The 27,189-nt window shown below is 40.7% G+C and overlaps 3 protein-coding genes across 3 annotated transcripts in view; 1 reads left to right on the plus strand and 2 right to left on the minus strand.

Moving 5' to 3' along the window:
- dnah1 (dynein, axonemal, heavy chain 1) overlaps nt 1-7,362 on the minus strand; it is a 29,697-nt gene extending 22,335 nt beyond the window's left edge. Inside the window, exons 1-13 of the mRNA XM_080890955.1 lie at nt 7,279-7,362; nt 6,697-6,864; nt 6,540-6,588; nt 6,221-6,404; nt 5,862-6,000; nt 5,604-5,736; nt 5,049-5,213; nt 4,685-4,940; nt 4,441-4,598; nt 4,119-4,330; nt 3,177-3,475; nt 2,884-3,034; nt 96-292 (exon numbers count right to left, since the gene is read on the minus strand). Of these exons, the coding sequence (XP_080747081.1) occupies nt 96-292; nt 2,884-3,034; nt 3,177-3,475; nt 4,119-4,330; nt 4,441-4,598; nt 4,685-4,940; nt 5,049-5,213; nt 5,604-5,736; nt 5,862-6,000; nt 6,221-6,404; nt 6,540-6,588; nt 6,697-6,864; nt 7,279-7,281 (2,114 nt within the window). The 5' untranslated portion in view covers nt 7,282-7,362. The remainder of the gene's footprint in view (nt 1-95; nt 293-2,883; nt 3,035-3,176; nt 3,476-4,118; nt 4,331-4,440; nt 4,599-4,684; nt 4,941-5,048; nt 5,214-5,603; nt 5,737-5,861; nt 6,001-6,220; nt 6,405-6,539; nt 6,589-6,696; nt 6,865-7,278) is intronic.
- Nucleotides 7,363-15,687: 8,325 nt separating this feature from the next.
- LOC308402266 (netrin-4) lies at nt 15,688-22,535 on the plus strand. Its single transcript, XM_080890956.1, has 10 exons — nt 15,688-16,230; nt 16,745-17,235; nt 17,312-17,632; nt 17,876-18,002; nt 18,482-18,670; nt 18,835-19,051; nt 19,135-19,262; nt 19,349-19,417; nt 19,531-19,701; nt 20,490-22,535. The coding sequence occupies exons 1-10, from the start codon at nt 16,107-16,109 to the stop codon at nt 20,624-20,626; spliced, it is 1,974 nt and encodes a 657-aa protein (XP_080747082.1). The 5' UTR covers nt 15,688-16,106; the 3' UTR covers nt 20,627-22,535.
- On the minus strand, nt 21,682-24,546 carry chchd4a (coiled-coil-helix-coiled-coil-helix domain containing 4a). The gene is made up of 3 exons (XM_080890966.1): nt 24,370-24,546; nt 23,759-23,857; nt 21,682-22,780 (listed from the first exon to the last, which is right to left on the minus strand). The coding sequence occupies exons 1-3, from the start codon at nt 24,389-24,391 to the stop codon at nt 22,449-22,451; spliced, it is 453 nt and encodes a 150-aa protein (XP_080747092.1). The 5' UTR covers nt 24,392-24,546; the 3' UTR covers nt 21,682-22,448.
- Between the last annotated feature and the right edge of the window lie 2,643 nt (nt 24,547-27,189).

The raw sequence follows: 27,189 nt of genomic DNA on the forward strand, positions 1-27,189 counted from the left end.
AAAGCACGAGTTCATTCAGTAATAGGCCACATATCCAACAGACCCACATCTCACACTTGTGAAAAGTGGGCACGTCACTTCAAACACAGACTTACGTGAGAATGTAAGCTTGTATGTCCAAATTGTGCAGCTCTAAGTACTTCTCATACTCAGCAGCATAAGCCCTGAGAGGTATGGTTGCTTGTATTAGAACATTACGGATGTTCTCCCTCAGCTCGGTTATTTGTGGTTCCTCCAAATGCACTGACTCAAGTAAAGGCTCCCCAACCATAAATAACTTCTGCAACACAAACTGGTACAGGCACATGCAAAACTATTCAAATATCAGTGTCACTTTCAAGATTCATCATTATAAGAGTACCCCCCATTTCTTTGCATTTTACTTCCAAGGAGCTAGAGCTTCTTCTGATTTTCCAAAGTAGTCTTGAGCAATACAGGGAGTGCAGAATTATTAGGCAAGTTGTATTTTTGAGGAATAATTTTATTATTGAACAACAACCATGTTCTCAATGAACCCAAAAAACTCATTAATATCAAAGCTGAATGTTTTTGGAAGTAGTTTTTAGTTTGTTTTTAGTTGTAGCTATTTTAGGGGGATATCTGTGTGTGCAGGTGACTATTACTGTGCATAATTATTAGGCAACTTAACAAAAAACAAATATATACCCATTTCAATTATTTATTTTTACCAGTGAAACCAATATAACATCTCCACATTCACAAATATACATTTCTGACATTCAAAAACAAAACAAAAACAAATCAGCGACCAATATAGCCACCTTTCTTTGCAAGGACACTCAAAAGCCTGCCATCCATGGATTCTGTCAGTGTTTTGATCTGTTCACCATCAACATTGCGTGCAGCAGCAACCACAGCCTCCCAGACACTGTTCAGAGAGGTGTACTGTTTTCCCTCCTTGTAAATCTCACATTTGATGATGGACCACAGGTTCTCAATGGGGTTCAGATCAGGTGAACAAGGTGGCCATGTCATTAGTTTTTCTTCTTTTATACCCTTTCTTGCCAGCCACGCTGTGGAGTACTTGGACGCGTGTGATGGAGCATTGTCCTGCATGAAAATCATGTTTTTCTTGAAGGATGCAGACTTCTTCCTGTACCACTGCTTGAAGAAGGTGTCTTCCAGAAACTGGCAGTAGGACTGGGAGTTGAGCTTGACTCCATCCTCAACCCGAAAAGGCCCCACAAGCTCATCTTTGATGATACCAGCCCAAACCAGTACTCCACCTCCACCTTGCTGGCGTCTGAGTCGGACTGGAGCTCTCTGCCTTTACCAATCCAGCCACGGGCCCATCCATCTGGCCCATCAAGACTCACTCTCATTTCATCAGTCCATAAAACCTTAGAAAAAACAGTCTTGAGATATTTCTTGGCCCAGTCTTGACCTTTCAGCTTGTGTGTCTTGTTCAGTGGTGGTCGTCTTTCAGCCTTTCTTACCTTGGCCATGTCTCTGAGTATTGCACACCTTGTGCTTTTGGGCACTCCAGTGATGTTGGAGCTCTGAAATATGGCCAAACTGGTGGCAAGTGGCATCTTGGCAGCTGCACGCTTGACTTTTCTCAGTTCATGGGCAGTTATTTTGCGCCTTGGTTTTTCCACACGCTTCTTGCGACCCTGTTGACTATTTTGAATGAAACGCTTGATTGTTCGATGATCACGCTTCAGAAGCTTTGCAATTTTGAGACTGCTGCATCCCTCTGCAAGATATCTCACTATTTTTGACTTTTCTGAGCCTGTTAAGTCCTTCTTTTGACCCGTTTTGCCAAAGGAAAGGACGTTGCCTAATAATTATGCACACCTGATATAGGGTGTTGATGTCATTAGACCACACCCCTTCTCATTACAGAGATGCACATCCCCTAATATGCTTAATTGGTAGTAGGCTTTCGAGCCTATACAGCTTGGAGTAAGACAACATGCATGAAGAGGATGATGTGGACAAAATACTCATTTGCCTAATAATTCTGCACTCCCTGTAGTTATCCAGGCTTTCTGAAGGTCTTTCAAAGTTCTTTGGACATTGGCTGCTTTTTATTTATTTATTTATTTATTTATTTTACAAATTTTAGGGTTAGTACTTATTTTCAGAGAACAATTCAAACATAAAAACGGTGCCTAACTCAAAGGCTGCAAAGGTCCACTTTTAAATTGTATCTTTAGGCATTTATTGTCACAAGTCAAATCAATGAAAAGTTGGACAAAAGAGTGTCCATCTGTAAGACACAGTGGAGACTCTGGGCAGGGCACTTTACCTACTGGGCAGGGATAGCTCAGTAGGTAAAGTGGTCGCCCCATGATCGGAAGGTCGGCGGTTCGAATCCACTTAACGGCTACCCTGAGGTACCCCTGAGCAAGGTACCGTCCCTACACACTGCTCCCCGGGCGCCTGCTTAGTGGGCTGCCCACTGCTTCACTGAGTGAATGGGTCAAATGCAGAGAAAAACAAGTAATTTCCCCATGGGGATCAATAAAGTATCCATTATTATTATTATTATTATTATTATGAAACGAAAGACAACTCACATCCAAGGAGCTTTGAATGTCCTTAAAGAAGCCTGGAAAACTAATCCTGAACACTACACTCTCTTAGAACGCTTTTTCAAGAGAGTGCAGACTGTGCAGGAGAATCAAGGTGGTCATAGTAAATACTAATCTTCGAGCTCCTTAGAACTACACAAATTCTCTGTTTTTGTCTTATATACTTTAATTCCATCTATGCTTGAATGTTTCCGTCCCATTTTTCCTAGTAAAATTTGACAAAAAGAGAGACTACTTGAACCTTTTTTTCAAAGTACTATATTTTGAAGCCTCATTGCATTCTCATTTGTAAAGTATGCTGTATTACTCAGGAGATTTGATTTACCCTATTAAGCAGAGGCACACTACGTGTGCACATAATGCTGTTATCAAACAGGTTCACTGTAGATGCTGAAAAATTCTCCAAGGGGGTGCTGTAATGAACCCCACTCTCATCCAGAACCAGGTCCACCAGGAAAATAGGATTCTTCTTTGGCCTAGACATGGATAATTGTTATATTACAGACATAAATAATTATTATTTTAAGTATTGTAATCAGTTATATTTCATTCATTATTACAAAGTCCAAAAAATGGGAAAAGGAAAAGAGAAAGTTGTGCAAATGCATTTTATCGTACTTGTAGTGGCTAGTGATTAGGTCATTCCCCCAGACAAAGTCCTGAGGACACATCAGGACATTGTGGCAGGCATCCATCACGACCTTGGTCAGGCTGACCAGTGAGTTCTTCACAAGGACACGGAGGGAGTCCTGCATGTTGTAATGCACCAGATTGAGGAGTTTAGACAGCTTAGAAACCTTGTAAGTCTCCCAGCAAGTCTCGTTTATGTTGTATGTTCCCTTGCCCATATTTGCAAGGTTGTACCGGATGCTGTTGCACAGTGTGCTGGTCCAGTTATCTCTAAGAAACAGGGTTATCTGGATAAGGAAAGAGAGGTTAGATTAAGATATTTATATTGGTAAACTTGTAGAAACAAAATGAATAATCTCCTATGAGCTTATTAAATAACTACAGACGCTATCTTGTTTATATGGCTAAGATGTATGTTTTTGTTTGACTGTTCTTCAAGTCAGAACAAAAAAGGGATATGAAGACATTTAGCCAGATTTGCCAGAGCAAACTCATTTCTGGTGTAAAAACAAAGTACTGTTGAAATTTGAAAAGATCACGCAGTGGCAAAATTGCATGTTAGAGGTGAAAAGTCTGAGATTATTGCGACTAACTCTGTTGCATATGGATGTCTGGGAGTTTTTTTCTTAAGGCCCAAAACACAGAGAATATCTAAATCAAGTATGCAAACAGATTTACTAACACTTGCAACTCACTATTTATTGCTATTTGTGCCAATATTTAACATTGAATCTGAAACTTTTTTGCACTTGATAGTGAAATGAAATGTCTGTGCTTTGCAAACAGCACAACTTTTGTAAATTACCCATAAAAATGACCAAAACTATCAGCACTATTTGGGGATTGCACTCACAGGCTAATTTGCCCTATTTAGCAACCCCGGCCGGTAAACACAGGTTTTTACTTGATACTCTCTCGGTGCAACAGTACCTGAGTATGCGTCTGAGACTGGTCAAGTTCAAATTGATCCAATGGAAGTGGTTTACCCAACATCAAGTTGAACAGCCTCATGTTTTCTACTTTTTTGCACTCATGCCACATTTCAGAAAGCACACAGATCAGCTCTGGCCTAGTTTGCATGGACTTGAAAATAAATGCAGCTCGATTTGCCTCATAGGCAGAGTAAGGAACCGGAACACACCCTGCATAGATAAAACACAACAGTGTTTTGATTCTGAAGGTGTTAGCAGATGCTACATTTCCTTAATTATGACCTGAGTGACCAGTAAGTGCATAATGCAAAATATCTTACCTTGTGAGGGCACATATTCAGGGTCCTTCTGTGGCAGGGTGATATGTGAAAGGTCTTCAGGGCAGCTCATCACTACTTTGTCAAAAATCAAGCGGTTCATTGTACGGTCATAATCCAGTCTGACCTCATTCTCCAAGCCTGCAACACACGTCTCTAAACTGCACACACAATATTGCATTTATCCATCCTGTTAGTTAGTAAAAAAGCAGATCATATAGAATTAATAAGACAGGATATCACTCACTTTTTCAGCTTAAGGCCAGGAGCTGAGAGGGCACGTCGTTTGATACTCTGGAGACTATCAGTATTGAGAGACGGTGTTTTCCTAGAGATGGGCATGCAGTCCACTGAAAAGTGGTAGAAAATAAGTGCCTCTGTTTCCTCTCTGTAGCGCAGGGCAAACCCGACCCGCTCAACAAAGACACGTGGGTCTTCAGCACAGAATAACAGTCTGATCCTGGGTATCCAGTACTTACTGCCTGCTATGAAAGAGTCTGTTTCTATGCAGAAAGAGGGCGACAGATCAATGACATGGTCAGTAACAGCAGAGAGAGAGATGAAGAGACAACACTCTAGAGTTACAACAGTTTAAAAACATTGAAACCAACCAGGGGATTTACTCTCCTTATGCTCTTCACTTATATCAGGACTTCCTTTTTTGTCTGTCTGGTGGACCTTCTCTACCAGATACTGACATTTCTCCGTACAGTAATCAAGAATTCCAACTAAATGCCAGCTGTACTTCGGAGGTGGGCTCGCGCTTGCAGACTCATCTGCAAAAGAACAGAAAAGAGGGATTTAATAACACATTACTACATTTAATTCTAAATTCACTGGTGTCTGTGTTGTATTGTTGTATGGCCACTTATAAATTGCTTCTCATTACCTTTTAATGAATATCTTAAATTAATCCCAAAAAAGGATTAAAAGGAAGAAAAAGTGCCAAAAAACATGAGCACCACACATTGTTGAAATGCAGTTTACAGATAAACTATATCCTAAGTATCATTGTAACAAACTAAACACCATTTAAAAAAACGGCTGAAGATTCATTGATTCACTGATTTTAAATTGACCTTTGCCTACATAGATCTACAGACATTAGGAGGCCAAGCTCCAACTCCAAGCGCAGCACCCAATACAGCAGCTACATGATACTTTACCATTTGCAATTTCATCATCTGTAGGTAGCAGGGCTTTTCCAGGAATAGGTTTTCGATCAGGTGATCCTTCAGCATTGCCCAAAGCAAGCCAGTCTTCTGGAGTCCGGCAGTCATATTCTTCATTGTCAAACAGCTTAATAAAAAAACATGGGAAAGTTTGGTGTATATAACATTATATATAAATATGGAAAGTATTGCAATGAGAAAAAAAAAGTCTAAAAAGAGGGACTTGATTGGACAGTTGTGTAACAGGCTCACCTCCAGTGGGAGGAACAGCGAAATAGGACCGTCTGGTATGGTGTTATTTTTCAATGGTCTTGGCAATAAGAGATCAGAATCTATGCCCTTTTCTGCCAGGAGCTCTTCAACATGTAAATGTAAGTATTCCCTTCGACATCTGTTAGCAACACAGTATATAAAGACGCAGTTATTTCACAGCAGGACTTTGAGATAAAACAACTTAATGACTCTACTAAAAGCTGCTGTACAATAAAGGAAAAATGAGCATGTATTGCACACTATATGAGACGTGACCACTGAATCTGGTCTTACAGTATTCAAAATAACCATGACTACAGCAGCAGATGCCATGTGTAGTACACAAAAATAGTACACACCTCTCTATCGCTAATTTGCGGGGGATGGAGCCAGGACGGGTTTTGTAGGGTATTTGGACTTTGGGTTTATCTCCACCCGGGCAAAAGTATGGATTCTCCGAGAAGAATGAATTATGTTGTACATGTGGTACAAGGCAATCCTCAGCAGCCCATCTGGGCCGATGAGGTGGAGTCTTGGCGACTGCTTTTGAAGTAAACAGAAGTCAGATTTTACAGATAGCACAAAATGTTTTGGGATTTTTTTTCTAGATTTAAAATAAAAAAAATCGATGCAACAATAAAATATCAGATGTCTAAAATGTCATACAGCACAACTCACCCTCCCGTGAGTTATGACCAAATGTCAGCATGGACTGAGGCTCTGACACCTGCTGGGCATTAGGTGTACAAACCGCATACACATAAGCAATTAGTCAAGAGTTTCTCATTAGAGCAACAACAATCAGTCATTTTAGAGGAATCAGAGAAGCCTTTACCTGGAATTTTAATGTAGAGATTGTCTCAGAGAATATTCCCCTCTGATCTCTCATAGAGCCTTTCCCCACTTTGAAGACATTGTATTTCTGACGAGTTGAAGGCTTGGGCTCTGGAGGATCTCTGGGTGGATGAGGTACCCCGGAACCAGGAAATCCTGTGTTCTCACTCTTTCGAGCAGGATTTTTTTAAAAATGTACGTGTGAGCAATGACAGCTGGGTTTAGTCACCTACTTCTTCAATGATATGATTTAACGAATATTAAATGTGTATGAAAAGTTGAAGCTTTATATGTTGCACATATAAGTTTATACACGCGTTACTAAAGTGGATAATAGTACAAAATGTAAAAGGGAAACTAGACATTACTTAACGCTGAATACACGACGTACGTTAAACGTATGTTAAACGTTTTGCCCGACTTCAGCTGGAGGTAGTCTTTTAACCGACAGGGTGTTAAACATACGCCGGGTGCTTAGCCTTAGCATTCAGCCTTTGTGATTGGCTTTGCTGAACACAATTAACGAGTAGCATTTGGTAATTTAACTCTGTAAGCAAAAGGGGAAAAAATAAATACGACATACCATATTTTTCAATTCTGTTGCAAGCTGTTACAGGTCTTTTGTGTGTCCACCACATAGCTGAAACTGAACTGTAGAGAATCTTAGTTTCTAAGTGGAAGTACTGTTAGACGCAGCAACAGTTGTCATGGGGACGAAGATGATAGTACAAGTTGGCAAATCTTTTTGAGCCATATTTGACAACTTAAGCAGTGTTTAGCCTATTATGTCAAACATACTGTGCCACTTTACGCTATTTTTTTAGCACTATATTCTCTCCTGTGACACACTGCAAAAAATATTTCTCAGTATGTACTGCTGCTTCATTTTCTTTGAGGTAGTTTTCATCATATTCAGCAAAATCTGCAAAGCTTTATGTAACTTTAGACTGGTTATCCTTTATTTCCCTATAATAAAAAGCCTTCCCTTCACATGTGTTGGGTAAAATCCAGATTTTAGAAAAGTGCATGACCCGTCGAGCCAGTCAGAATGTGGGACAATGTCTCAAGATGTGGGCCAGGGGGACAAGGAATAAAAATACTGAGTAGTTGCGATGTGAAGTTGAATTGTGACAATAATAGTGCAGAATTTAAAAAATGAGTCCACTTCGCAAAAATATGCATCTTTAACCAGTGTGTTATGGATACACCAACACACTGACATCTTTCATCTAAATGAACAAGAGTAGAAAAGCAAGAGAGATGAAGAAATTAGAGTACTGACAGGTGAGGTTTATGACAAAGAAAGACGTGGCAAAGGTAAGGCCTTACTGTGAGTTGTGTGTGAGGTTGGACACCGAGGAAGGAGAAGAGGATTAGACTTGGTTTTTCTTGGCTAGACTGAGGGATCGAGCTGGAAAGGCTCTGCTTTTCTGGCTGCTCTTAAAGAAAAAAGACCAAAAAAAGAAGCTGCTGCTTCTAGTAATAACATTGAATGTAATGTCTGTGATGATAACATAATGGAATGCAACTGGAGCACACACTCCCCTGACCCTAAATGTTCACTCTTCTCTCACGGTGTAGGAGGTCAGTGTCTCGTTGTAGCTAGGTTTGTGAGGTGATCTAAGTTACTGTACCCAGCTCCTATGAGGTACTGGTCGAGTAAAGACTTAGGCTACGTTCACACTGCAGGCGAAAGCGCATCAAATCCGATTTTTATGACCCTATGCGACCCATATCCGATCATGGTGTGACAGTGTGAACGGCACAAATCCGATATTTTCAAATCCGATCTGGGTCACTTTCGTATGTGGTACTGAATCTGATACATATCCGATGTTTTAGAAAGCGACTGCTGTTTGATGGTAATGTCGCATTAAATCCGTCTTTTACGTCACTGACACAAGACAGACGCCAATTATCAACTCAGGAGAAGCGCCCGAGAAGACATCGCGAAGGCTTCCTGGCCATCCAGCGTAGATGTCAGTGACACTGTTGGGAAGACAACGTTGGAGAAACGTGAGCATGTTATTTGTACTGTATAATCTGCAGATTCTGACAGAAATCTGCAACTTTCCTTTGAAGCACCTCTCCTCTAAAACAGCAATGAGGATAATTATTAGGTTATCTACATTATTATGTAAATAACAAAATAACTTAAAGCAAAAATTGGGAAACGTAAAGTCCGAAGTCTTTATATTAAGGGCCATCAGTCAAACAATACTGTTTGCTCTGGGTCTAGTGCGTTGTGTGTGACGTCTTCTTTTGCGCATGCGGGCCACTTTGAGCGTTCACACTAGAGAGCGTTTGCTGGCGCATTTTATTTGTAGTGTGAACAAGCAGACAAAAAAATCGGACTCGATCAAAAAATCGGAATTGAGCATTAACACCTGCAGTGTGAACGTAGCCTTACTGAATTGATATGGGTCCTATCGATGTTGTAATTCTGTGCCACACATATCTATCATTTAGGATGGGCTTGCTTAAATGTTTAGCTAGGAGTCTTTTTCTTCATTGTCCCAGACTGAAAAGAGCTCCAAAACGATGATCTCACACAAAAAGGACATGAAAATAAAAAACTTCCCTAAGGAGCTAAACAACCCACATCTAATGACATTATCATATCAGAGTGCTCTCAGCGCTTAAATCATCCTGACCACAGCAGTTTATTAATGATTAACACATGCCAGAGCTATTGATTACATCAGCGAGGAGATCCGGCCGATAGAGGTTCCAAAGAAACCCACACAAGAACCACAAGTCTCTGATGAGGTGGTGGTCCTCGAAACAGAGTTGCCTATCAAAGTCTGGCTGACAGTACTGTAGCCATCTTTGGAGCCAGGAGCCCGCCATGGAAATGGGACTTGATTGGACAGATGGGGCCAGCAACTCTCGATGAGTGGAACTGATTAAACTCTAAAAAGCTTTGTTACAGCCTTGATCCACCCTGTATTTCTCATTCTCTCCCAGGAGGCCTCCCTGCTAACTCCAGCAGCCTAGGAGCTGAAGACTGACAAAAGAGATCAGCTGTTAAAAGGACATGAAGATGAGTCAGTTACATAATCACCAGCAGGTATAATCTGTCCTCATCTCTGCCACCTCCCTACTACACTAACAGTGCTGTCATGTTGGGAACACTGTGCCTTTGCCAGTATACTTGCTATTTTACCCTAATGACATCAGCATGGGCTGCTAACTTTAGCTCCTCCTGTAGGCCAGATGTTGGTTGATAGGATCAAACACCACTTATTCCTCCTTCGCTGCCTCATTGTTGGGCAGTCCAGGAAGGCCTTAATGGTTGCACAGATTCCCACATACCTCTTTTCTTATGGAGAAACCACAAATCCAACCACAAAAGTGGGCCCACACCCCTGTTAGAGTGTGATTTATTTATTTATTTATTTATTTTACACTCCCAGGGAGCATCGTTAAATGTTCTGAGAGTATGGATAACAAATCCTCGTAAGGGATTATATATATTTGCACATTTAGACTCTGGAGCTCAAACCCCTGGAAACACAGTGAGAATAATATACACCTAGAACAAACACCACGTTTCGAAGCCCTTTTTCTTATTTAAAGGGCATCTGATCTGGAAGATAACACCACAGTGGTCAATGAATGTCACGAGTGTCAGTTGATAAATGAAAAAGACGCACCACGAGGGCAGCAAATGTCACATTAACATGGCCGCGCTTTGTTCCTCTGCATTTTACCCGTGCAGATTTCATTTTTGACATTGCCTGCTCCTATGAGTTACTGTTGTTTAACGGTGACCTTTGCACTTGGCTATGCATTGAAGTTGCCATCATGAGTTGGATGACTCACAGGTGGACTTGGTATGCCAATAAAAACACTTTTAATGAGTTGAAAAGGGCCTCAAAGCAACAAAGCGGCCCAGAGCCTGCAACTTATGTCCTGGGACCTGAAGCAGCTGCATTTGATTTTTCATTTTCCCCATTTCTAAGCATGACTTCTGAAGGGGGACAAAGTAAAAATACTCAAAGCTAAAAACCCATTTGGGTTTATTTAAGCACAAGCATTAATTTTGTAACTTATCCCAAACTCCTAGAATTAGTGTTAATCACGTAACCCTGCTTCATTATGCTGCTTTCTTCATTTCGCTGTTTGCTATTTATGTCACATTTTCATGCCAAAGTATTTTTCTTTGAATTTACTGAAGCTGTTTGAAACATGTGTTTCATCTAACTGGGAGTTTAAATCTGAGCTGGAAGAACGAGAAGGCAGTGAATTGAATCCACAGCACATGTAGTGTGTTATTGTTGTAGAAAACCAGTGTGTGTGTGAGTGGGTGGGTGGGCAAAGTAAAAGGTTATCAAGTGACTGTGTCAGTGCTTGCATGCATGTGTTCGTGCATATGTTCATGTGTCGGAGTGACAGTAAGGAAATAGTGAGTTTCTTAGTTGATTATCATAAACAGATATACCAAAAAAAAAAAAAAAAAATCAGAGACAAAAGATTAAGTGGACAGTATTTAATGTGTACTTTCATGTGTGTATGTGTACAGTATACAGTTTCATCTATTAATAAGTCATCAACTTTCAACTGGTGCATTCCCAGCATGCTTGTTTAGAATCAGTAACGAATAGGAGGAAAGCAGAATTATTCTTAAATTTCCTTTTTTTTTTTAAGTATTTGCCAAATGCTGTCAAACAGAGCACAGATTTTTTTTTAGCACAGCTTTTCCAAATATCCTGGTTTTATTTTGGATGATTAAATTATTTCACTTTTCACACAGAAACAAAAGGTGCCAGGGTTAAAATCATCAGCACACCCAGTGCTGATCATCAGTTCTGTGTCCCTTTTGCTGGATTACAGCCTGCAGCGGTTTGCTGTAGTTTTCAGCGAGTCTCACACACGCCTCCTGAGCTCTCCTTTCTTTCTCTAAATTAAAGGCAGCATCTTTGTGGTCAAAAAAACTCTTGTTTATTTAATTTGATCAAATGATGTGCTTCCAATATGCTTTCCTAAGGTTGTCCTTAGCATACTTTAGTCTGGCTTGAAGGTGTAACTTCTGCAGAATTGGAGGTCACCCATTACTGAGTTCTCTCTACGGTTCTCTGACTTGGCTAAGTCATTCATTAGTGTTTGGCAGTTGTTTTGGGATCTTAAGACACATTTCAAAACTGGCTAGAGATGAAATCTTTTGAAATCCTTTGCTTCCTACCTTTATCAGTCTTGTTCTGCACTGTGTGGCACTTTTTGAATTTCTTGATGATACTTGGAAACGCTGTGATAACTTTGTATATCCGCCTCCTGCTTTGTAGGCATCAGCAAATCTTTCTTCCCCTCAAATCTAAAGGGATTTATTTTGTTTTTGGCATGATTATTTCTTAAATGACAGCTTAAACCTTTGCTGATGTTTTTATACTGTGTGTAAATTCAAGAAAACCCTCAGTTTAAACTTGATTTGAGCATCAAAAAGTTAAAGCACATCACTGCACAGCAGCACTTTATGCTGTGGCTCAATAAAAAGGTCAGTTTTTCAGGAAGCTAATACCACTGGCTTTGGTAATATTTGTTTGTTCTTTCTGAAATAATTCTGTTATTGTGTCAAGCAGAAATGATTTCTGCTTCTAAGGAAAATAAGTATGTTTAGAAATGCTATGCTGAAAAATTCCTTACACTGATGAAAAAGTATTTGGAAAATTTTAAACAAAAACATAAAATTTCACAGGGAGGCTAATTTTCCCATTTTCTCTGTATACGGGAACAGTTCTGGATTGTTTCAATTAAGGTTACACATATGTAAGATTATCGCCATAACTCTTCTGTGAGCAAACACTCACAAATCCACCCATGAGTTCACAGATGCACACATTATTGTTTTGGCAGTGTGCCCCTGGGCTTCCCAGAGGACATTATTTGTCATTCTGCCTCATCTGGCGTCTATCATTTTCTGGCCTGACAACTTAATCTGTGTCATTCATTCTCTCACATCAAAGAGGCACAGTGTAATCTAAACCTATGATGCTGGAACGTAAGCATGCACATCGTCTCACACACACGCAAAGTAGATGTGCAAATGAACAACAAGTTAGCAGTCTGCCTGTAAGCTGTCTGCGCTTGATTAATGTCAATGTGCGACATGAGGACTGTTACAATAAACACTAGTAAGGATGTCTCTTTGAAAGCTTTCCACACTGGTTATCATTCTCACAGTGATAACAAATTAAAGCAATGGACCGACTTGGTCCTGCAATCCTGGGGAAATACACCTCTAATCTTGCCATTATATTTGAACCATAGATCTTTCTACCACATTTCAACTGGTGTTTTCAGGCTAAAGTATTTAAAATTTAAATTCTAACCCGAGTGCTTAACTCAAGCACACCATGTCTTTTACTGGTTGCCCCTGTGGCCAGTGGATAATGTCATGAAATCCTACCGTGTGTTGCCATAGCAAAATGTCCACAACAAAATGGAGATGTTTTAAATTAAGCTGGAGAAAAGAAAGTCAAATGAAAGTGCGATCATGTCGGCCTCTGGGCCCATGTGGAGTAAAGTCATGTAAGGAAGGAGCTTAATCCTCTTCATCCCTGGAGATACAAATGAGCTGACATGTAGATCACAAATAAAGCATGAAGGGAGAAGTAGATGCGGAAGTGTGGACTACATGTGCTTGACACACACATGTATGAACAGCCTGGACAAACACTAAGGGTGAGAGGTAGGGGGTCCCTGTTCCTCTGACCCTGGCTCTCTAACCCCACCGGCCCCCATTAAGCCCTGTAAATGAGAGAAAGAGGAGCAATTAGAGGAGCAGTCATGGGGCAGGTAGGAGATCCCCCTGACCCTTTCAGGCTGGTATTTGACCTCTCACAGCTGGAAGCTTTGATGAAGATACATCTTGAACATTGAGAGAATGTATTTGCTTGGAAAAAGGAGTGCAGCACATGTTGGAAACAGTGGATTGGATTAATTTCTCCTTTTCTAAATTATTTTTTAAATATGTTCACACTTTACTATTCATCCTACCAACAAACAAACAAAAAACGAACAGCAGAATGATCATTTTTATTGTCAAAACATTATTTGCAAAAAATGCTGTAAAAAAAATCTCAGATGGATGTCACTTCATCTATATCTGTTGTAAATTTCTTCCTTCACTCTTTCATCTCTCTTTCCTCTTGCTTTCCACTCTGAGAGCAGCTCGTGCCTGGCGGGCCTGTACACAATAAAGCCTGAGAGGCTGGCCTACATCACACATCTCACGGTTTCTCCTTTCGTTTTACTCCAGCAGTGCACTACATGCTAAGAATAGTTTTATGAGAGATTAGGGCAATGCCATTTATGAGGGATTTGCTGTTATCTGGTAATGCTGGAGACACACAGACATGCTGTAGTCTATGACTGCTTTAGCACAATTTAGAGTCGGTTCTGCATTAACAGCACACATGCAGTTGATTTCACATCTTTTCACAGGTGTCCGTGTGGATTTGTGCGTTTGAGGAGAACGGGTAATGGATATAGCATAGAGTCAAATCATTGCTGTGGTATAGTTGGCTCTAGCACAAGTTCTTATTGCGTCTGAGTGTTATCATTTTGAAAAAGGCTTGAAAATTGTAGGTTTGAGGTAAAAGTTTGCAGCAGAGCTATAAAACATTTTAAAGAGCAACAAGCAATCACCACTGCAAGTAAATTGCCTTTAACTGCTCATTTTGGCTTCAAGGTTCAAAACACATTGGTGGGGGTCTGCACTGTTTTAATGGCTAGAAGTATTTATTGCAACGCAATGGCTCCCAGTTTAAAATATCACACACAGTCAGGTGGGCTAGGAAAACTGTCAGTCATTTTGAGGGAGACAGATGACGCAGATTTCTTCATGGATAATAACTTCCTATGAAATTTGGTGACATAGTTGACTTTGCATTAACAAATGTAAATAGATTTTTTTGTCCATATTGAGTAAGCTCTCTATATTTGTATTAAAAGAGAAATATATTCTTAAATGTAAATAAATGATCATAAATAATGTCATCTCGAATATTCTAAATCCAGACATAAAGGACAGGAAATGCGCTTTCAAGGATTATCAAATCAAATCAAATCACTTTTATTGTCACATCACATGTGCAGGTACATTGGTACAGCACATGTGAGTGAAATTCTTGTGTGCGAGCTTCACAAGCAACAGAGTTGTGCATTGTAGAGGTAAAATGAAAATTAACTGTCATTTTCCTGAAGGTAACAAAAATAATACATCATGGCTGGTCCATGCTAATCTTTCTAATTCCATTTTTTTTGACTTCACACAACCAGGCAGGCAGTCCTACAAACACTTTCTATGTCACTGGGGACGTTTATGGAAACCAATCCAATTCTGTGCGTCTCTTCCGATTTTCCGAGCGCCCCTTTATTTGAAGTTAAGCCATAAAACTGAGGAGACATTGTGTTTATTGTCCCAATTTGTTGTGTGTGTGCGCGCCAGGAAGAGAAAATGCATCAAGCTCAGCGAAGAACTGTACGGTATGTTTTTTAAGTACCAGAACATGTGTTTATATTCCAGTGTTAAAAAGAAAAACGTCACTGTAATCTATTCAGGCAGCCGGTTTTTAAAGAAGAATTGCTCTTTTCTTGTCCTTCTCATTTGCATGAACGTTCCTTTTGTTGCCATAATGTCCATCAAGCTGCAAATAACTGCACGAAGGAGTATTCTTGGCTCCCCACTCCCCATTTCTTCCCGCTACAGACTTCAAAGAGCATTGTGACTTGGAATTAATGCTACTGAAAAACAAAGGGGCAGAAGCAGATAAAGTAATTAAATAGCCCTATTAAGGTTAGTGAGGGGACCTGGTTTAGCTCGTGTGTGAGACTGACTGACATTGAAATCGCACGTCCCTTCCCTAGAGCGCACGACACACCACAATGTGGATAAAAGATTGGCAGATTGAAGTAAAATAGGGGTGTTTTATTTGTGTGTGCGTGTGGGTGGGTGGGTGGAGGAGATCCATAAATAGAGCCAACACTCCTCTGTGCATAAATGCATGGAGCTTTGGACTTGGGCGGTGCACACAGATGTCGCATTGGATGGATATTCGTGGAAATGTTTACTTGAGTTTATTTGCATTTTAGTTGGAGCAGTAAGGAGGACATGAAAGGTCTATCACGTGCAAATTAGCAATATTTCGCTTTAAATTCGCTGCCGAAAGACTGACTTCTCATTTGGTGCACCTGAAACGCACAGTCCGCATCTGTTCGAGAAAGCCGTCCCTGACGATGAACTGAGCCTCAGACGTCTGGAAGGACATCGAGGGAGAAAAAAATTACTTACTCTTGGATTTATCTGGACACTTTGCGCATTGCGTAATTAGCCAAAGAAATGAGTTGGACTGTTAATTAGGGCACACATTATGTTGGAACCCACCTCTGCGGGGAAGCGTGTGACGCACCATGCATGTTGTAAACACAGCAGGAACGAGGACAACGCTGTCTAATATGCTCGGGACATCTCGACATCTGATGCTGGTGGCTCTCGGTTGGCTATTTTTGGTTGTGATGCGCGGCAGCGAAGCAGGTGAGGCGCATCATCCGTTTGCAGTGATGCTCTTATTTCTAAAAATAAAAATAAAAATAAAAAAAATCAGCAGCGACCTTGTGCCCTCTATTTCGGGTTATGTTTTAGGTTACCGAGTTATTGTAAAGAACGTAAATTTCTATGACACTGAAGAACTCGCTGTGTTTTTAGATCTTGTCCCAAACGTAAAGCAAAAGTTACGCTCGCTCCTGATGCATTTGATAGTCTGACAGCTTTGTGTCCTTCCATTACGTGTAACCCGAGTCTTAGCGCTGTCCAGTCGGGAGGGCAGGACAGGATTCTGTGACAGCACAGCGGTCAGGCAAATTAAATATTCATGGGAAACGTAATGAGCAGCACTTTGGCTTTGTCCGCAATGCCATGTGTTGGAAAATGCACTGGCAGCACGGACATCGGCAGATCAAAAGAACGATCTGTATTGCTCAGTCATGGAATAAACATTTTCCACTACTGTCTCACACTCTCACTGACTCTCATTCACCCTCTGCCTCAGTTTCTAGTTGCCTGGACCGTGCCTGTAGTCCACCCATAGGAAACCTGGCAAGTGGCAGGACCCTGTTCACCCTCTCAAACTGCTGTGGGAACAGCACATCCCAGCATCCTCTGTGTCCCCAACCTTCTGTCAGTCCTCAGGCCTGCTCTCAGGATCCTCACCCAGCTCTTCACATGACTGATGACCCTTTCTTGCATCCAGATACCTGGTGGGCATCAGGTGGACGTAGAACCATGCGGGGGCAGCAGGATGAGATACGTTTAGACCTGGAAACGAAATTCTGTCTTACTCACTTGGTTTTGGTGTTCAAGTCACCGCGGCCTGCTGCCATGGCCATTGAACGCTCAGTGGACTTTGGAAAGACGTGGGAAGCTTTAAAGGTTTTTGCGTATAATTGCAGCTTAGAATTCGGTTTGCCTGATGACTTCAATCAGCCAGGGTCACCGTGTACATCCCGCTATACTGATGCTGCACCCTGCACGGGTGGAGAGGTAGAGGATATTTGGATATAATGCATTGTGCAAGTGTTTCATTCAGTGCAGTTTAAAGCTATGTTTCTCCTTCTAGGTCATATTACGTACTCTAAACCCCAGCAGTGCTATGACACTCGACCCCTACAGTCCAGAGGCCCTCTCTCACCTGACCATCACAAATCTCCGTGTCAGACTGCTAAAATTCCAGACCTGTAGCCCAGCTCTGACCCCCCCAGGACGCTGGACAAGCATCACATCCTCAGTCCACAGCCCCCCGTCCAGTTCAGAAAATTCTGCTTCAGCACCTTATGCTATTTATACTTTACTGGCAAGAGGCACCTGCCTGTGCCATGGACATGCTGAGTATTGTGTACCACACAACAATGGAAACAAGGAAACAGAGGACAGTAACATGGTGAGCATTTTATCCTGCATGTATGTATGCTTGTATCAAAAGGAAAAGATAAAACCCTGAAGTGAAAAAGGTACAAAAATAATTAATTACACATTCAGAATATTGGTTTAAAGAGATTAGATTAGGTCACAGTTAAAGGTCCTTTAAATTGACACTTTACATTAAGCCTTGACATATTTTATGGTTCTTTGTACAGCAGGCATCTGCAACAAAATCAAATGTAGATGAAGATGTGTCTTCCAGGTGTTTGGTAGGTGTGTGTGTACTCACCACACAGCTGGAGATCACTGTGACAAGTGCGCCCCGCTCTACAATGATCAACCTTGGAGGCCTGCCAATGGAAGCAGTGGGGAGGCCAACTCATGCCAGAGTAAGTAACCAACAGCAGCTTTGTACAGCTGTTACGTATGTGAGATGCTGTTTTGCTGACAAAGGAAAATAACAGAGAGGAGAGAAGATTTTGAAGCATGGGGGGGGGGGGGGGGGGGTGGGGAGATGTGAATAGTTAGAGGAGGATGTGATGGATTGCAGGTTGTCTACTAGTTGCAGAGTTGGTGGTGCAAACCCCAACTCCTCCTGGCCAAGATACTGGACCAAGCATTGCTCCAGATGGGAGGGTAGTAACATGCATGGTTATTTGTGTGTGAGTGTGAATGACTAAGACAAGAAGCAATCGTGTTCACTTGCCTAAAAAAATTAATGCAGTCCAAACCTTTTAAATTAAATACACAGTTGAATGTCTTGGTTACTTTAATTTTAAATTGGACCATGCTAAGCGTGTTACCTGTTCACTTTCTCTCATCTCTCTCATCCTGATCGCTGTGACATCACACATCCTCACAACCAAAGAGTGTGAGTGCCATGGTCACGCAGCTACCTGCCACTTCTCTCAGCGGGCATGGCTTTCCTCTGGCAGACTCAGTGGGGGTGTGTGTGAGGACTGCCAGCACAACACAGCGGGGCGTAGATGCCATCGCTGTCGCTATGGCTACCACCGCCGCCCATCCCTGCCCCTCAGCTCCCCCCACACGTGCACACGTAAGAGTCAAAAGGCAGAGGGGTGTTTTACTGTGGCATTGGGTTGGCTGACATGTCTATAGCTGTTATTAGTAAAAGAGATTCAACATTGGGGAAGCTTACAAATGCTATAGCTCCATCTGCTGGTACTTTTCTAACTGTTTTAATTAACTTTTGTCACTCAGGCTGCTGGTGTGATCCTCAGGGTTCTTTCCCTTCTCCACCTGGAAAGGAGGAACCCTGGTGCCACGCTAGGAGTGGCCAGTGCCACTGTAAATCTGGTGTAGGGGGCACAAGCTGCAGCCACTGTCTACCTGGCTACTGGGGCTTTGGAGGGGAGGGATGCAAACCTTGCACATGCCCCCACCAATGTGATCCATTCACTGGCCAGTGTCTCCACAGGTAGATATTTTTCACTTATCAGACTAAATTTAATGAATGATGAGTAATTGGCAACCATCACATGCTTTATTCCACTTTTACAGCTACACAAATAAGCAAATGTTAAATGTGCCCATTGGTGGGAAAATACCTGATTTGGATCATTTTTTGCCAACTGAAGAAGAAGCACACTTGTCTCAGGAGCTCACAGTCTCTGCTCTGCATTACACAGGTGATGTTAATCTGCATTATGATGAATAACACTGGTTCAACCATTTTTCTCCTATATACAGAGCATAACTCTGTTTCTATACACAGGGAAGTGTAGCTGTAAAGAGAAAAAGCTGAGAAGTGCGTCTGAGCTCTGTAAGACCAAACATGATTATGGTAAGCAACAAAAGGTCCAGCCTTCACTTGATTAAAAAACATTACATACATCTACAGTTTGGTTTAAGGTTCAGAATGATCTCTCTGTTTTCTTTCTTTGTGGCCTGTTACAGTCATCAAGGCCAATGTGTTGTCTGCTCATGACAAAGGCAGCCATGCCGAAGTACACGTCAAAGTTCGCAAGGTCCTTCGATCAGGTCAGGTGGCGCTGCGCTTAGGAACCGCCAGCATCTATCCTCTGTCCTGGACCAGCCGTGGCTGCACATGCCCCATATTAAACCCAGGTAAGAAATGTTTCAAGCAAATCTTAAAAGGCATCTGCAAAACCAACTATTATCCCCCATCAATAACAATAAAGCAGGGAGGATAAACCTAGAAGACTCCAATACTTATATCAATACTAAGAATATGACTTATTGATATATAGAATCCAATTATGCTATTTGGTGATTAGACTCTGATGCCCCAATAACAGCAGAATGAAATCCCAGTAGTGATAGCCATTAGGGCAGGATGCCCAGAAGTCTAGACACTGATAGTGGTGGTGACGAAATGATGGAGGCTTGGATGAAGGGACTTGTGTGAGGCAGAGATGGCGAGGAGGTGGGTTGCACGAAGGAGTCCAGAAGGGAAAATGAAAGATTTAAAGTACACAGAGGGGAGGCTGACTGGTTTGAAGGAAGATGACTGGACTAGAGCAACGATGTCAGCATTGAGTTTCACAGCGGTAGGAAGTGGAAATGGTGTAATGAATATACAGATGTTCCTTATTATGCATAAGCTTCATAAACAATTACATGACAGATAATCTACCATTCATCACAATCTAATATAAACATTTTATAAAAATGGTTTTGTTTTGGGGTTTTTTACATTTTTAAACAAATAAATAAAATTAATTAACAAAAACATTCTGCTTTATAATTAACATCTGGGCAATTCAAGCCCAAACTGTCATGCTGACAGATTTCTTTCATATGTGGCCCACTGAGTTTGAGATCCCTGCAATAAAAATACTCACGTTTTAGATTGAATCCATATACAGTATGTTTATATTTTTTTTCTCTCGCAGGTATGGAGTACCTGCTTGCAGGCAAAGAGGAGCGTGCAACGGGCCGTTTGCTCGTCACTATGCAGAGCGTCGTGGTTCCATGGACACCTCGTGTAGGTCTGATTGTATCAAACAGCCTGAGAAATGGATGCCGCTGATCCATATGATCTAAATATGAGGAGGAATGCAATCCAGAAGGATTCTACAAGATACTCATGAGTGAGTGACCAATTCAGATAGTGGACTGAAAATCCAGGAGTCAAACGTGTCCAGCTCGTTGAGGCTTCATAACTGAAGAGAAGCATCCAACATGTGCATAAGAGAATGAATGGATGTTAAAGTGGTCTGACTTAAGGTGCTGTACTTGATGTTAAAGACCTAATTTGTATAAATAGTTGATTTTATTTTTGCTTGTTTTTTCCCCTTATAGTCAGATTCATTTTGGATCTGGATAGCTACTGCAAAAATACTTTGATTTGTTAAGCTAACAAATCTTCCTGTAATACTACATCTCCTTTTATTTAATTAGCAGAAAACCAAGTGTGAAATACTGCAATTAACATAGAAACATCAGGCACGTCATCAGCTATACCTGCTCATATAGAAAATATTTCATCAGCCAATCATGTGGCTTGGACTCTGTGAATTTAGATATGCAGATAGATATGCAGGAAGACCTGCTGCAGTTTAAGCATAGCAGTGGTTTTAGTGACTCTGAACATGAGCCAGGTGATCTGACGTGAACCCATGGATCTATAATTCAGGGGTGTACTGTGTGGGGGGGTGATTATTGATATCTTTTAGTTCCATTTGAGCAAAATTTCAAATGCCACAGCCTACTCCAGTAATGTTGTAAAGTAATGACCACCTGCACCCCCTTATCATTTCAGTTTACTCATCTTTTAATAGCTACGTTAAGCAGGACAACAAAGTCCATATAATTTTAGCCTGCTTTCATGGCAATGAGCTGAAGTAAGTGCGTCAGTGGCCTGCAGAGCCACCAGAGTGCAGCCAAATGTGAATGTTGCGCTTATGATTAAAATTATGATGTCAATAAAAAACGCAAAACTCTGGGACACTGCCAGCACCTTGTTAAATCTGAGCATTGAAGAATGAGCACAGCCGACTGTCTAATAAATATAAATGTTTATCCTACAAGAAACTGGGACACTGCCCTCTCTCTTTAGAATGAAAGTAAAACGGAGATTGAAAATGTCAGGCAATCATTTTAATCTGGAAAAACCACGAGTGGTGACCACAGCATTCAACTGAAGACTCGTGATTGCATTAACATGACAAAAACATTAATGCATTCACAGGTAAATATGACAGGCCAGATAGAAAACTAACGGAAGAGATGACCAAACTAACAGTTATAGATGGAGACTCAGTAGGTTTATACATGATGCCAACAAGTCAGAAACAGAACATCTAAAACAGCACAGATGCTTCAACAGCTTTCCTGTCGATTATTTCTGCTTTGGTCTCGAGTGGTGGAAAACAAGTTGAAGTGCTGAAAAACCTGTCTGAGGTAAAATAAAGCTGAGCGTCACTCAAATCAAAAGATCTACCTCTGATTTCTTAGATGGACTAATATAAATGCTTAGTTATACTCCTACACAACTGACCTCGGGATACAGTTACAAATGCTGAAATTCTGACTGGCGTGAGAACAAGCAACAAGTCATGTTTGCACTGCATAAAAATGAGCATTTCGGCTGATGTCCCTGAAGCAAATCACTTGGCCCACTGTCAATAATCAGATAACTTAATTAGGTTTTTTTCTTAAGTGTTCAGCCAATAAAGCAGCTCGTATTTGTGTACACGCTCTACGTCTCTCTGAAATTCTTCTCCTGATGGCCCGTCGATTTCCTGTGAGTGTCAGAACTGTATCAATAGTCCCTCTCTGAAGGCTTGAGGAGGAGAAGAGACCAATTGGAGCTCCTTTTGGACAAGTCTCTAACACTGACCTAATCAACTCTAGCTGGCGGCCTGGTCGTCTGTAGGTGAGGTGCTGTCAGACGAAACAGCTGAGGTGACCGCAGTAGAGTCGCTCTCGGATGTTAAGGCAGCACTGTCAGACGGGGTGGCGGACTCGTCTTTGTCGGCCTCCTGGGGATAGAGCTCGGGGTACCTCTGCATGCACTCCTGCATGTTACGGAAATGGTCGATGCACTCGGAACCCTTCACTTCTTCCTTACTGTAGTGGAAGCACGAGAAGGCCTCTTTAAACTGAGAGCCGCACGGTCCACTGGCCATCCCGCCCAGACACGGGCAGTTCCAGTTGATGTCTCCATTTGGCAGGATGAGGCCTAAAGACATCAGAGCGTGGCAGGTTAGCAGAAAACCTTAAATGTTTAATGAAACTAAAGTAGTGCATCCTGCACTACCAAGATCACCAAGAGAGATCTGGATCTGTAGCTGTTAGCGGACAGTATCACAAAAAACTGAGCCACACAGCGTCCAAGCCTAAATGGTATTTTACTAATGAGTCACATACACACACTCTTGTTCATTAACTATTCATTACAAAATAACCTAAAGTAGATCTGACTGTTGCTTAATTAGTCACAGATATTTAGTGCTCAGGGAGGGTCTAATGTTGTTTATATGGGGTGGTCTTTAGAGAAAGAAACATTCCTGTGTTTACGGCATAAAGGTTTTCACAAAAGTTATCTGAGAAATTTAAAAAAAGAAAAGGGGGGGTACTGATAATTAATCCGTCTTTTCTGTCCAGCTTCCTTTCATTTTTTTAAAGAACATATTGGTTCTTTTTTTTTTTTTTTTTTTTTTTTAACTCAAATGAGTTATAAGTTACCGTTAAGTAGCATACAAAATAAAAGAATACAAAACCCTCTGAAATGGTCAGGTACAAGGTCTAGACTGAAGATGAGTGTCAAAAGCTGTCAATTTCCAAAGAAAAACATTGAAACTGTGAGAACTATTGATCAAGACCACTTGAAATTTTGTCTCCTTGGAAGGAAAATATAAAGATATGAGGGGTGGCTTAGAACTTGCAGTATTATAATCATTAAATAAGAAGAAGCTACTATCAGCTGCACCCTTATTCACAAGAACCTGCCACAGTGGGTAGATCCTTTCACATCATAAACCCTTCCTGATGTATCGCCACAGGGATTTGTGTCTCTTCTCAGGAGATGAACCAGGGATCTTTCATTTGTCAGGCAAATGTGTAAACCACTACACTATGGAGAGCAAACAACTGCACATCAGCAAATAAATCGAATTATTCTTTTGGAAAGCACATCTATACAGTCTGAAAGACTGACCCTGTTCCTCGTATGGATCGTTGGGGTCATCCGCTACCAGCTCAGCGTTGCTGGGTGTCTCATGGTCTTCCTTCGTCACAAAGATGATGCGATCTTTACCTTAAATGAAAACAAGGCAAAACACAAAAACGCGAGGAAATGGGTTACTGGGCCTATGACTTTCATTTATAATCTTACATTGCTGCAACAAGTAAAGGCTTGCTGACTGAAACAACTGGCTCCACTTTGAAAATTAACTGAGAAGATTATGTGCTGACTGAAGAACAAGGACAGGTGAAAAGCTATAATAAGTATGACAGTGACTGGCTTTTCACCTACTGCTTGAAACTCATGGCAGCACCAAGAGCAACACTGCTAGTTGTTTAACAGCACCGCAGTCACTGTTTTACATGCACTTTGCTGCAGTAATCACAACATTAAGTCAAAAAGTACTGCAATCTGTTTGAAAGCTGTGTTGGCTATAGCAGGAGGCTGGCCGGTTTCCTGACATACTGTAACAAACAGTAAGGTCTCACTGGGTGTAGACGTTAGCCTAGCATGGTGGTGGTGGGTCGCTCGGTGACATTGCTCAGCCATGGAAGCAAAAATGAATGAAAGAAGATAAAAATTACCTTCCTGCCTGCAGTAAGACATGTCTGCTGATGCTACGGCTCGTCGGGCCTCGTCCTCCGGGAGCAAAGTTGACTAGTGCGAGAAAGACTATTTAGCAAATTAAACGATTTCATTTGACAAGCTACCCGGCGTCCAGACGCCTGACCCGTCCACACGCGGGCGCGCAGTAATGACGTCACTCAAGTGTTCTGTAAATGCGTTACAAAACAAGATTTAAAAAAAAGACTAGACAACGTATAAAGGAGGGGCATCTGTGGTGTCTCGGAAACGATGGCTAGAGGACGGCAGAATTCCTCTTTCTTAGGTTAGAAAAATATAATGCAAAACTGAAAACAGTTACTCGTTTAAGAATAGAAGAAGTTGAACTGATAACCCGAAAATTATATCTAATTTCTGTTCATTTTATTATATAAAAAAAACTTTATACATCAAAATAGTGTGAGAGTGATGCTCTGGCTTTTCTAAACTCTTTACAAAACACTCCCAAACTTGAGCGGGAAGATAAGGAATTATGTGGCGCTCCGTTATCACTTAAAGAAATCATAGACTGTGTAAGACGGCTGAAAATAATACATCACCGGGGACAGGTGGCCTTTCATCTCATTCTATAAATTATTTGCTCCCCAGTGAGCTCCCTTTTTTATTGCAACGGTTTAATGAACGCATATCAGTTGGTGCATAACCCTGGAGTATGACTCAAGGAGTGTTTACTCTAATTCCCAAACCTAAAAAAAGATTTGCGTTTAATTGACAGCTGGTGTCCGATGCGCTTATCAAATAATGATTACAAAATTTTGGCTCTTGACTTTGGACAGAAAATCACATTGGTATTATAACCAATAACTGATGAAGAGCAACCTGGCTTTTTACCTAACAAACATATTTCCAGTAATATCAGACTGCCTTGGATCTATTGGATTACTCATACTTCCAGATAATGGCTATATTCTGTTTTTAAATTTTTAGATAGGCCTTTGACACAGGTATACACCAGTTTTTACACCATTTATTTAAAAAGCATGGTTTTGGAGACTTTTTTTTTGCAACGCGGTTAGAGTGTTATGTAACAATGCCAACTGCTGTATTACAGTTAATATGATGTGTAATTTGGCACCAGACATCATAATTTCATTCAATTTGATTTCATCATAACTTTTTCTTCTTGTTGCTCAGCTACTGTGGTCTCATATAAAATCTAGCAACTTACAGGGCATTTATATCACTAAAATGACAATTTTCATTAGTCAGCTTGCTAATAACACAACATTGTTTTTGTTTTTTTGTTTTTTTAAATATAACTCACAGATTTCTTTTGTTAAAATCATTGTCTAAAGCTTCTGGTCTTTTTCTTAAGCTTAAGAAAATGTGACTTAGGACGAAGGATTGTAATACTGACTCTATCTCACATATCCCTGTGAAAAACTTAATATTGAACTTAATGAATCACAGCAATGTTTCAATAACTTCAATCCCATAATAGAAAAAGTTTAAAAAAGAAGAAGAAGAAGATTAAACTCATGGTTTCTACAAGATTTGTCATTAAAAGGACGAATTCTGCTTTCAAAGTCTGAATCTCAAGACTAACATTCATCGCAAAATCTCTGCATGTTGACCCTTGTATATGTAAAACTACAGATAGAGCTCTGTTAGATTTTGGATGGAAGAACCAAATTCATTTTCTGAAAAAGGCTGATAACTTAAAGATTCCAACTTCCTTATGGAATTATAGTCCACATTATGCATTTTCATTGGTAAGTGGGGCCTTAATTTTTTGGGTCTGCAATTACAAAATTTTAACTTAAATATCTCTTAAATATATGCTATTTTACTGAGAAATATTTATGATTGAGGGTATAAAGGGGACACTTACAAGTAAGAGTCAGCTTGATCCCTCTGGGCTCTATCCTGGCCATTTGTGGCCACTTCACTTTTGAAAGTTTTTTCAACCATTTTCGTTCTGTTAATGCAAATGGAATGAAACTTTCCAAAGGTGTGTATTTTTTTCAGATTTTTTACTTTTCAACATCAGCTCCTTAATAATATCAACAATATTCACTATACACCAAATTGTTCCTCTTGACTCTATCGTGGCCATTTTTGGCCAATTGAAACCCATTATAACCACCTTTTTTGATTCCTTGTTATTGACAGTACTATATCATGCGATTTAGGTAAAATTGCTTTCATTCTAAACTCAACACATGAAAATTATAGTTTTTAATGTTTTTTTTACCAAATTACATCATTTACCCATTTTTGGCCAAGCAAGCAATTTCATGTAATATTCTGAGTTTCTAATAGCAGCCTTTGATGGCTTACCACACTCCAATGGACCAAAATAATGAAACAATTTTGACATAGGTTTGATCTTAAGGATCTAATAGTTTGTGTTTGTGCATGACATTGCAGCACAAACATGTATTTGCAAGATAGACTGGAATAAATAATGACACATCAAACATTACATAGGCTGCAGTGAATTTCTGTGGATGCAGGCTATTGAGCTTTGAGGTTCCCAGTCAAATTTAGCTTTGAAGCACCTGTTAAAAGCACTTTTACTCTTGTATTTTTCATAAAAAGATACCATACCCAAAATATTAACTCTAGAAACAAAAACAAAAACAAAAAAAACCCCAATCACAGGACATTTTGCAGAGTTCAAACCTGCAGCTGCAGCTGGAGCGCAAACAACAACAAACACTGTTTGTAAACGTGTCCTGGAGTTTATGCAGGTGCAGACAGTGCTACTGCTGTAAGTAAGCCTAACAGCTTCCAGATCATTTATTCTGGCAATATGGCAAGAAGGTCATCACTACTTC

Source organism: Rhamphochromis sp. 'chilingali', assembly GCF_963969265.1.
Source record: "Rhamphochromis sp. 'chilingali' genome assembly, chromosome: 9".
NCBI classification, from domain to species: domain Eukaryota; kingdom Metazoa; phylum Chordata; class Actinopteri; order Cichliformes; family Cichlidae; genus Rhamphochromis; species Rhamphochromis sp. 'chilingali'.

Coding starts and splice junctions, on each gene's coding strand:
- LOC308402266 (XM_080890956.1), top strand. CDS start 16,107: ATGCATGTTGTAAACACAGCAGGAACGAGGACAACGCTGTCTAATATG. Junction 19,052..19,134: donor ACTGGCCAGTGTCTCCACAG/GTAGATATTTTT, acceptor CCACTTTTACAG/CTACACAAATAAGCAAATGT. Junction 19,418..19,530: donor TAAGACCAAACATGATTATG/GTAAGCAACAAA, acceptor GGCCTGTTACAG/TCATCAAGGCCAATGTGTTG.
- chchd4a (XM_080890966.1), bottom strand. CDS start 24,391: ATGTCTTACTGCAGGCAGGAAG. Junction 23,858..24,369: donor GTCTTACTGCAGGCAGGAAG/GTAATTTTTATC, acceptor TTTTCATTTAAG/GTAAAGATCGCATCATCTTT. Junction 22,781..23,758: donor CGATCCATACGAGGAACAGG/GTCAGTCTTTCA, acceptor TGATGTCTTTAG/GCCTCATCCTGCCAAATGGA.